Source organism: Trichomycterus rosablanca, chromosome 25, assembly GCF_030014385.1.
Source record: "Trichomycterus rosablanca isolate fTriRos1 chromosome 25, fTriRos1.hap1, whole genome shotgun sequence".
Taxonomy (NCBI): domain Eukaryota; kingdom Metazoa; phylum Chordata; class Actinopteri; order Siluriformes; family Trichomycteridae; genus Trichomycterus; species Trichomycterus rosablanca.
Genome location: NC_086012.1, coordinates 11,292,612 through 11,305,000, shown reverse-complemented (window position 1 = coordinate 11,305,000; position 12,389 = coordinate 11,292,612). Strand labels below are relative to the sequence as shown.

The following is a 12,389-nucleotide window of genomic DNA, read 5'->3' as shown; positions in this document are numbered from 1 at the left end:
CAGGGTTTAAAGATCAGCACGAACCTGGTTTGTGCAGGTGAAAAGAAGCGGTTGGCTACTTACTGCTTAGATGATGGAGGGGGCGTGTGTTAGGTATGGTCCTCCTTGGTCAGGGTAGGGGTCTGCAGCAGTAGAGGAGGTACATCTGGGTAACAGGATACAACTAGATTGGGAAAATGGGAAAACAATAATAAGTGTATAATAATAATAATAATAATAATAATAATAATAATAAAGTGCATAATATTAAAAAAAATAATAATAACAATAATAATAAAAAATAATAATAACAATAATAATAAAAAAATTATAATAAGTGCATAAAATAATAATAATAAAGTGCATAATAATAATAAAAATAATAATAACAATAATAAGTGCATTAAAAATAATAATAATAATAAGTGCATAATAATAATAAAAATAATAATAATAATAATTATTATTATTATTATTATGATTGTTATTATTATTATGATTATTTGTATTATAAAAATTATTATGTATAAATGTATAACAATAATAATAATAATAATAATAAGTGCATAAAAATAATAAAAATAAAAATATCAATAATAAAAAATAATAATAAGTGCATAAAAATAATAATAATAATAAGTGCATAATAATAATAAAAAATTATTATGATTATTATGATTATTATGATTATTATTATAATTATTATTATTATATATAAATGTATAATAATAATAATTATAATTATAATAATAATAAGTGCATAATAAGTGCATAATAATAATAATAATAATAGTAATAATAATAATAATAATGATAATAATAATAATAATAATAAAACAATTATTATTAATATTAATATTAATAATAATATTAATATTAATATTAATATTAATATTAATATTAATATTAATATTAATATGAATAATAACTCAGATGTTAATCAGAACACTTATTACAGCAATGGAAGCTCAGAGTTTAAGGTAACTGGCAAATTGACCAGAAGATTGCTGGTTTAAGCCCCACCACTACTGCCAAGCATCCTCTAAACGCTGTAAATTTTGAGCTATGCAGAAACTGGCAAAAATTACTGTACGCTAAAAGTGACTCTCTCTCCATCTCTCTCTCCCACCTCCCTCCCATTTACCCCTCTACCCTTAGGTTCCTTTGAGCACAGAGTGTATACGAGCACTTATGAAGATGACGTACTGTCCCCAATGTAGAGGATTCGTCTCGGTCAAACCGTGCGTCCCCTACTGCAAAAACGTAATGAAGGGCTGTCTTGCCAATCAAGCAGATCTGGACACAGAGTGGAAGAATCTAGCAGGTATGCAAAAGTTGTTCTGCTTTGTATCAACAACTGAATACAGTGCAAATAAAATATCAGTTAAACTTAGATGCATTGTGTGTGTGTGTGTGTGTGTGTAGGTTCTATGCTACAGGTGGCTGAACGGCTAGATAAACCCTACAGTGTGAATGCTGCCATTCTGTCTTTGCCCAGGCGTATTGCAGAGGCCATTGTGTACATGCAAGACAACCTGAACACTTTTAATAGCAAGGTATGAATACAATACACACACATACATGCACTCTCACACACACAGCACCAGGGGTTTGGAAACCTGGGTTAAAACCTCAGGTCAGTGTCTGCATAAACTTGTCTGCATAAACAGTGTTTTATGGCAGATTCTGGTATTTAAAAATGTAGCCAAGTACAAAGCAAGCAAATGTAGGTTAAAGACCTTGATCAGGGGCCCAATAGTGGCATCATGGTAGTGTTAGGGCTTATAACAGTGACCCTCTGATTATTAGTCCTTTATCAAGCTAAAAATGAGCTAACAATGCCATATTATATTGTATATATTTTTCCATCAACTGCTTTATTCTGGTCAGAATTGGGGCAGGTCCAGTTTCACTGAGAAACACCGGGCGCAGGGCAGGAAAAATCCCGGATAGGGTGCAAATCCACAATCTTCAGCCACCCCAGACATAGACAATCATGTCATTGTAGATGGTCAATAGCACCTCTGAGATTCAAACCTGGAGCTCAGGGGTGGTGGGTCAGTGTAATAAACTGCTGTGCCACAATATTAAATTATACACTGATGAGTCACATAATTACGACCACCAGCTGCTGCCGTTGAAAATAGCAAATGGTCATAATGATGTGTCTTGACTGTGTATTATATTATATTACATTATGATACATTCCATTATATTGTATTACATTATGATACCTTACATTACATTATATTATATTGTATTATATTACATTACACTATATTATAGTACATATTATATATTATATGACATTATATTATGTATTACATTACATCTTATTATATATTATATTACATCATATTATACATTATATTACATATTACATTGCATTATATTATATTATATTACATCATATTATATATTACATTACATTATTTTATATTGCATTACATTATATTATATTACATCATATTATACATTATATTACATATTACATTACATTATATTGTATTACATCATATTATATATTATATTACATTATATTATATATTACATTACATTATATTATATTATATTACATCATATTATATAACATTATATCATATATTACATTACATCATATTATATATTATATTATATATTATATTACATTATATCATATTATATATTACATTATATTATATTATATTACATCATATTATATATTATATTACATCATATTATACAGTATATTACATCATATTATATATTATATTACATCATATTATATATTACATTACATCATATTATATATTACCTTACATCATATTATATATTAAATTATATTATATTATACTACATTATATTACATTATATTATATATTACATTATATTATATTTTATTACATTACAGTATATTACATTACATTATATTATATATTACTTCACATCATATTATATATTATATTATACTACATTATATTACATTATATTACATTACACCATATTATATTACATATTACATTATATTATATTATAATATATTATATTATATTACATTACATTATATATTACATTACATTATATTATGTATTACATTATATTATATTATATTACATTACATTATATATTACATTACATTATATTATGTATTACATTATATATTACATTATATTATATTATGTATTACATTATATATTACATTACATTATATTATGTAGTACATTATATTATATTATATTATATTATATTAATTACATTATATATTACATTACATTATATTATGTATTACATTATATTATATTATATTTTATTCCATTATATGACATTATACTACATTACATTATATATTACATTACATTATATTTATTACATTACATTACATTATATTAATTACATTATATTATATTACATTACACTATATTATATTATATTATATTATATTAATTGCACTATATTATATTACATTATTATATATTATATTACATTATATTATATATTACATTACATTACATTATATTATATATTAATTACATTATATTACTTATGTGATTTACATTACATATTTTAATATACTGTATTATATTACATTGCATAATATTAGATTATATTTTATTATATTATATTACATTACAATAGATATACAATTATTTTTATTATATTACATATTAAGGGACCTGCTAGACATTTTTTAGAACAAAATGTACAACATAATCTTTTTCCAACAGTGTGGGCCCTCCTCTGTTTGTAATTCATTAATATTTATCGATCATTAGATTGAGATCTGCGGGTGTCTGAGGCTGTTGTTTGCTTTTTGTATTATGTATTCTAGGTGTTCCAGGCGTGCGGTATTCCTCCAGAGAGCTCCAACCCACAGGAGCCAGTGAAAAATAGCAAGAACCTTGTAGAGGGCACAGGAAACACCTCAGGAGCCAGGCTGGAGAAACTGGTGTGTGAAGCATGATTAAGTATTCGTGTGCGTAATGGGATGTGGACACTGAGACCATGGGCATACATATGGAGTTGCCTTTAACTCCCCAGCCTCATAACATGAGCTAATCTTTCTGACGGCTTTTAAGAAATGTTGTAGTATTTCTGTGGGAATTTGTTTCTATTGAGTCAAAGGCTTTTGTGAGTCAATGAGGTGAAGATCAGGGATCTGCACAGGTCACTAAAGTTCCATCCACCAAACTTCAAGACTAAAACACCAATTGAACTCAATAATAAGAGTGGCGTCCACATACTTTTGGCCATATAGTATATAGCAGGTCTACAGTGTTTTTGTGTTCTAAGCAAAACCTCTCTCTCTCTCTCTCTCTCTCTCTGCCTCTCTCGCCCAGTTATCAGATGTGTCTCGTAAACTGAGGGATATAATGCAGTACTGGATCCAATTACCCAACAAACTTTGCACAGAACCTGAAGCCAGAGGACGTAATGAGAACAACTGCTGGAACGGCATGACTGTAGACAGGTAAACTCCCACACAAGTACAGGGGTCTGGCAAGATAATACCGTGTACAATATTGCTATTAATATACTGTATCTATTATACACCGACCAGGCATAACATTATGACCACTGACATGTGAAGTGAATAACACTGATTATCTCTTCATCACGGCACCTGTTAGTAGGTGGGATATATTAGGCAGCAAGTGAACATTTTACCCTCAAAGTTGGTGTGTTAGAAGCATGAAAACAAGGGCCAAATTGTGACGGCTAGACGACTGGGTCAGAGCATCTCCAAAACTGCAGCCCTAGTGGGGTGTTCCCGGTCTGCAGTGGTCAGTATCTATCAAAAGTGGTCCAAAAGAGGAACAGTGGTAAACAGTGCTCATTGATGCACGTGGGGAGCGAAAGCTGGCCCAACAGACGAGCTACTGTAGCTCAAATTGCAGAGAGGTTAATGCTGGTGCGTCACAGTTGCAGGGCTGTTCTGGCAGCAAAAGGGGGACCAAAAGTGGTCATGATGTTATGCCTGGCCAGCTCATGAGTCTCTAGGCCTGTGTATCATGTCCTACAGCTCTAAAATACTTAATAAATTGTTAATAAACGGGTATTTCTCATTAAAAAGAAATAATAATAATAATCCAGCCTTGTGCAGTAGAAGAGCCTTTTTTTTTTGAAAACCAAAATATGGTCACCCTAGGTCAAGCAGGTTTCACAATTTGAACTTGTGTCATTAAAGATATTCCATTTTATTACACGATACCAGCAGCCACACCCTAAATCACCAAAACACCAGGGTGCACCACTGACCTAATTAGGCCAAAGATTCATTCTGCAACAGTGCAGTGAGCAATGTGTCTCACTCGTGTTAGGTATCTCCCAGAGGTGATGGGAAACGGACTGGCCAATCAGATCAACAACCCAGAGGTGGAGCTGGACATCACCAAGCCGGATATGACCATAAGACAACAGATCATGCAGCTCAAAATCATGACGAGTCGACTGAAGAACGCCATCAACGGCAACGACGTGGAGTTTCAGGATGCCAGTGAGCCCACTAAGTTTATAACAATGTTGTCTGTGTGGACCCAACACTGAGATTTGATCCCGGATGTCAGTGCTGGTGGGGTAGCGTGATACACGGCATCTCTAAAACTACCACAAACCGCTAGGGGTGGGCGGTATGGCCTTCGAATAATATAATAATGATATCACGATATTTTGGGATATTTTTGCGATAACGATATTCACTCGCGATATATAAGAACACTATTTTAAAAAGTTTATTTTAAAAACACCTTTGTTTTGCAGACACTCAGGAAATCTAAGGTACAAATGTTACTAAATGTACATTAAATTAAGCATCACTTCCAGTAGGGCTGTGCGCTATGGCTAAAAAACTTTATATCTCCATATGCTTTTGAGAAGTGGTGATATACGATACGATATAATGTAAACTTAAAGTACAATGGCAGGCCACCGCCCGCATTTTACCTTATATTGTTTATAAGTCCTCTTAAAAACACAAAACATTGTAGTTCTGATCAATTCTGACTAATTACAGTGTTTATATTCTGTATTATTATAAGGCTGTATTTGTATTAATATCGACTTAAGCAATAGAACACGAGAGGGAGTGTGTTATCGCCAATAACATCACGGCTGTGATTTGGTCGCAGATCATCACAGCCGTGATGTTATTCGCGATAAGACACGACCTCAAATGTTCTATTGCTTTTATACAACAAAATAAAGAAAGAAAATAAATCAAAGAAACCCTGAATTTCATAATAAATATGCTTTAATATTGACGATACCTTCCGCCAAAAAGCAGACATCCCAAGTTGCGAAAACTCATTTCAGGGAGGCAAGAACAACAACAAGATGAAGGCAAGAACCTCCGAAGGGGAAAAAAAGAAATAAAAAACCTCTCGCACACACCAAAGGATATGTATTGGTGATAACAGAACTTCTAGGAGCTGCTAACTGGGCTATTAAGCTAACTGTTCGCGTTACAAACACATTAATGTTCCCAACATAGTGCACTAGATTGTGTATCAGATCACGGATATACAGTATGTTCCCTACATAGTGCACTAGATAGTGAATTAGACAATTGATTCATGTTCCCTACACAGTGCGCTAGATTGTATATCAGATAACGGATTTAAAACGCGATCGGGAAAAAAAGTCAGCGTTTGTGTGCATGAAGCTTGTCGTTAGTGGCAACGCATCAGTTGTGGTGTGAAAAGGCGAATATCAGCACGGTTAGAACGCTTCTCAACCAATCAGATTGTAAGGTCGGAACTAACTGTTGGATAAAACATTTATATTAAACAAACCAAACAGAATCTCACGATCACATTTCTGCTCCGTTTACTTCAAATAAATGAGCGTGAAAAAATCCCGAAAACGTTTAATATTTGATCATGATTTGCTATCATTTAATAATGAAAGCGTGTCTGTCAATTATACAACAACCGATGAAGAGAGAGCTAAATTCGAAGTTCTGATTGGTTCATACATCTGAATCTCTGAATCGGAGTTGTGTGAAGAGAGTCGTTTCTGACTCATCGACTCAGTGATTCAGTTTCCATGCTCATACGTGAAGGAAAGCGTTCCGCTTAGCGCTTTTGGGTTTTAAGCGTTCTCAGATGGTAACCTGTGTGGTAACCCGTGTATTCTTCTCGTTCACCGACACAGTTTTTGTTCTCACATCATTCTCGGACTCACGCAGTGACCGACGCTCCTCGTACCCACGCGGGTGCTTTTGCTTTAGGTGCTGGAATAAATGCGATGTTGCCACTGTTTGTCGTCATCGTATTTTTGTACGTTTCGCAAATTACGGTCGTTTGTTTGGAGTCCGACCTTCTGTTATCCGAAAACCTTCCACACTAGTGATGTAGCTCCGCTTTTAGGGACTGGTTCATCCTCAGTGCTGACTCCAGTACTACTCTCTGCATTGGTCGGCATCGTTTCACTGTTACGCGCTCGAGAGCGAGTGATGCACGTTTGCTAACAATATCGCGATATGGCAAAAATCATTTCGAGTTTACTACGAACTATACCGGTATTATCGTGAACGATATTATATCGCCCAGCCCCTAATTACCGCCCCCCTTTAACGTTGTTATCTGGTTTATCTTTTATCAGGTGACGACATCAGCGGCTCAGGAAGCGGAATGTGTCACGACAGTCACTGCAACCAGCCGGACATAGTTTCCATCACGCACAGACCAGACGTGCGCCCCGTCTTTCCCGAAAACAAGGGCGCGAAAGGCGACGGGAGACGGATCCTCCCGAACTCCGCCCTCTACGCGCTCCCGTTGGTCACGCTGCTGCTCAGGCGATAATCGACGCATGGTTCGGGCGAACGGGACTTCGAACGGGACAGGGGACAGACTGAGAGAGGAGGGGGTGGTGGGGGGCAGATACTGTATTTTGCCAAAATTTTTATCACATCGACGTATAAACCTACACATACCGGTACAGATGTCGGCAACATGTGGAAATGAATGTTTTGGGGGTTTTCTGTCACAATGATCATATTCTTATTTCTGTTTATGTCCGTTTTGAAATATTCTGCCCCCCTAGAAGTGAAAGTTAATTCTTTATTATTTTATTTTTATATATTGTTGGTGTAACAAAAAGACACGTAAGAGCAGGTATTGATTTAAACAACGTATTTGAGGTCCTGCACTACAAGATCTGCCTTATACTTATAAAAATAGGAATTTAGTTAATTTATTTATTATAACCAACCCCTACTAAACAAGTCTAATGCTATTAATATCTGGGATTCACACCATAACTCAGATCACAGTAAATTGTTTCATTATTTTTGCAGTTGCGTATATTGCATTCATTTTATTATACACCGATCAGCCATAACATTAAAACCACCTCCTTGTTTCTACACTCACTGTTCATTTTATCAGCTCCACTTCCCATATAAAAGCACTTTGTAGTTGTACAATTACTGACTGTAGTCCATCTGTTTCTCTGCATGCTTTGTTAGCCCTATTTCATGCTGTTCTTCAATCTTCAATGGTCAGGACCCCCACAGGACCACTACAGAGCAGGTATTATTTAGGTGGTGGATCATTCTCAGCACTGCAGTGACACTGACATGGTGGTGGTGTGTTAGTGTGTGTTGTGCTGGTATGAGTGGATCAGACACAGCGGCGCTGCTGGAGTTTTTACATACCGTGTCCACTCACTGTCCACTCTATTAGACACTCCTACCTAGTTGGTCCACCTTGTAGATGTAATGTCAGAGACGATCGCTCAGCTATTGCTGCTGTTTGAGTCGGTCATCTTCTAGACCTTCATCAGGGGTCACAGGACGCTGCCCACGGGGCGCTGTTGGCTGGATGTGTTTGGTTGGTGGACTATTCTCAGTCCAGCAGTGACAGTGAGGTGTTTAAAAACTCCAGCAGCACTGCTGTGTCTGATCCACTCATACCAGCACAACACACACTAACACACCACCACCATGTCAGTCTCACTTCAGTGCTGAGAATGATCCACTACTTAAATAATACCTACTCTGTGGTCATCCTGGGAGAGTCCTGACCATTGGAGAACATCATAAAAGGGAGCTAACAAAGCATGCAGAGAAACAGATGGACTACAGGCAGTAATTGTAGAACTACAAGTGCTCCTATATGGTAAGTGGAGCTGATAAAGTAAAGTTTAAACACCAGCAACCCTGGAAAAATGCAGTACACAGTATTAATAATGGTACATACAGTACACAGGGGTGGACAAAATAATACAATTAGCACATACTGTATATACAGAATCCACTCATACTGTATTATACTGACTGAACCTAACAGCAAGTGTTAGCTAAGACGCTAGCCTAGCTTTACTGCAAAACATAGACAAACATAGAAAGTTGTAGTCTAGTGGTTTAGGAAATGGACTAGTATTTGAAAGGTCACCAGTTCAAGCCTCACCACTGCCAGGTTGCCACTGTTGGGCCCTTAAGCAAGACCGTTAACCCACAATTGCTTAGACAGTGTACAAGTGGAGGACTTGGACCCCTGAGCAATACCAGTTCGCCTACATTCAGACAAAGCGCTCACCTGTCGTTCAGTTTCAATTAGAGTTGGCGATTTCCGGTAAAAGTAGGCGGAGCTAACATTGTAAATGTGAAGTGGGCGGAGTCGGCGACACACAAAAGTAGAGCGAAGCGTCACTTTATGCAATTTAAGAGTGAAGCGATGTGGAGATCACCAATAGGAATCGAGTATCGAGCAGAACGCTTTACGCTCGACTTGGACTTGTTTCCCTGATTATGGTTCTCATGTTGACTGTACAGACAGTGATGGACTACCCCGGGATGAAATTTATAGACGGGCGATTTGCAAATCTTGTTGCTTTGTAGCTACTACCCAGTAAAGTATGCTGTACTGCCATGGCGTTTGGTTTCTTTTGCTTGGCATCGGTTAAATCACGGCAACCAAACACCCAAAGGCATCGATGACGCTTCAGGTGTGAACACAACCGATGAGCGATCAGCAATTCGGGCGACAACAGGCAAGAAAAGTCACTGCCATCCTGAACGCCGGGTTAATGTTACCTTCATCTACATTCATTTATGTCTGTGAAAGACAAAGAACACCTTTAATTACACACCGACTAGGCATAACATTATGACCACTGACAGGTGGGTGGGATATATTAGGCAGCAAGTGAACAGTTTATCCTCAGAGTTGATGTTAGAAGCAGGAAAAATGGACGAGCGTAAGGATTTGAGCGAGTTTGACAAGGGCCAAATTGTGATGGCTAGACGACTCGGTCAGAGCATCTCCAAAACTGCAGCTCAGGACCCCCACAGAGCAAAGGCATTGATGACGCTTCCGGTGTGAACACAGGGCAATGAACAATCAGCAATTCGGGCGACAACAAGCAAGAAATCACTGCCATCCTGAACGCCGGGTGAATTTTATCTTTATCTACATTCGTTGATGTCTGTGAAAGACAAAGAGTACCTTTAATTATACACCGACTAGGCATAACATTATGACCACTGACAGGTGGGTGGGATATATTAGGCAGCAAGTGAACATTTTATCCTCGGAGTTGATGTGTTAGAAGCAGGAAAAATGGGTAAGGGTCAAATTGTGATGGCTAGACGACTGGGTCTGAGCATCTACCAAACTGCAGCTCTGCAGTGGTCAGTATGTATCAAAAGTGGTCCAAGGAAGGAACAGTGGTAAACCGGCGACAGTGTCATGGGCGGTCAAGGCTCATTGACGCAATCATCGATCCAACAGATCGAGAAGTTAATGCTGGTTCTGATTGAAAGGTGTCAGAATACACAGGGGGACCAACACAATATTAGGAATTAATTAATTAAAATCTGTTATTTTATCAGGGGTGTGTAGAATTTTAATAACCTCTGTCCATACATACAGTATATACTGTACATCAATATGCAATATACTAGACAACAATTAGGAAGACTTTAGCACATCTATGCTATAGCACACCTCCACCAATAATAATGGTCCTAAAGTACCCTAGTGAGGGCCACAGGCAGACATCCCAAGTCTCCCGGAAGTTCCGGGAGTCTCCCGCATATACATAGCGGCTCCCTGATGCCCGCAAGTCAGATAAAATCTGCCGGAATCTAGAACGAGCGGCCAAGAGCGACACAAACGCGCACGCGTATTAAATCCGTTATCTAATAAACAATCTAGCGCACTGTGTAGGGAACATAAATCAATTGTCTAATATACTGTCTAGTGCACTATGTAGGGAACATAAATCCGTTATCTGATATACAATTTAGTGCACTATGTAGGGAACATAATTAATTATGTAATACACTATCTAGTGCACTATGTAAGGAACACAAATCATCATCTCGTTATACTTTCTAGTGCACTATGCAGTGAACATGAATGCGTTATCTAATATACTATCTAGTGCACTATGTAAACATAAATCCGTGATCTGATATACAATGTAGTGCACTGTGTAGGGAACATAAACCAATTGTCTAATTCACTATCTAGTGCACTACGTAGGGAACATAAATTCATATCTAAAATACTATCTAGTGCACTATGTAGGGATCGTAAATCCGTTATTTGATATACAATTTAGTGCACTATGTAGGAAACATAAATCCGTTATCTGATATACAATTTAGTGCACTATGTAGGGAACCTAAATCCATTAACTGATACGCTACCTAAAGCATTATGTAAGAAACATAAGTCTCTTATCTAGTACACTAAGTAAGGAACATACATTCTTTTCTAATATACAATCTAGTGCACTATGTAGGGAACATAAGTCTATTATCTTTCACACTATCACACGTGATCTGATATACAATCTAGTGCACTGTGTAGAGAACATAAATCCATTATCTGGTCCGGGGGTCGAGGTCCGGGGGTACCTCCCTGAAATAAGTTTTTGCAACTTGGGATGTCTGCACAGGTCTGCGTCTTATGGGTTGCCAGATCAAAACAGTTCTACAGTTACAACTACAGAGCAGTCGGGTATTTTTAGACGTTCATCCAAACGGACATGCAGACGATTCGAAGCATGTGTAGAGACGTGTGCTTTGTATTTGTGACACGAGGGTTAACGGTGTGTGTGAAATGACTGTGTCTGTGTGTGAGTTTTATGTGTGTGAATAAGTGAACGAGAGTTTTCAGAACTGTGGAACTGTGGAAGTACGGGCATGTTTTTAATCTCTAATTTAACCCTTTAAAGACTGACTAATCATGGACGTCTGGACATGACATAGCTCTTCATTTCTAATTGTACAATATTGTTACATGATACTATCATTAAAGCTGTTTTTGGTAGAATTGTGATCTATATGTTTTGTTTTTAATATTACAAATTCTCAGTATCTAAAGGCATGGACTCCACTGGACCCCTGAAGGTGTGCTGTCGTATCTGGCACCAAGATGTTACCAGCAGATCCTCTAACTCCTGTAAGTTGTGAGGTGGGGCCT

The 12,389-nt window shown here is 36.7% G+C and overlaps 1 protein-coding gene across 1 annotated transcript in view; it reads left to right on the top strand.

Moving 5' to 3' along the window:
* The window catches only part of gpc1b (glypican 1b), a 53,831-nt gene extending 46,024 nt beyond the window's left edge, over positions 1–7,807 (top strand). The window contains exons 4-9 of the mRNA XM_062987672.1: positions 1,138–1,303; positions 1,405–1,535; positions 3,788–3,904; positions 4,296–4,426; positions 5,277–5,452; positions 7,558–7,807. Coding sequence (XP_062843742.1) covers positions 1,138–1,303; positions 1,405–1,535; positions 3,788–3,904; positions 4,296–4,426; positions 5,277–5,452; positions 7,558–7,757 — 921 coding nt within the window. The 3' untranslated portion in view covers positions 7,758–7,807. The remainder of the gene's footprint in view (positions 1–1,137; positions 1,304–1,404; positions 1,536–3,787; positions 3,905–4,295; positions 4,427–5,276; positions 5,453–7,557) is intronic.
* Positions 7,808–12,389: the final 4,582 nt, after the last annotated feature.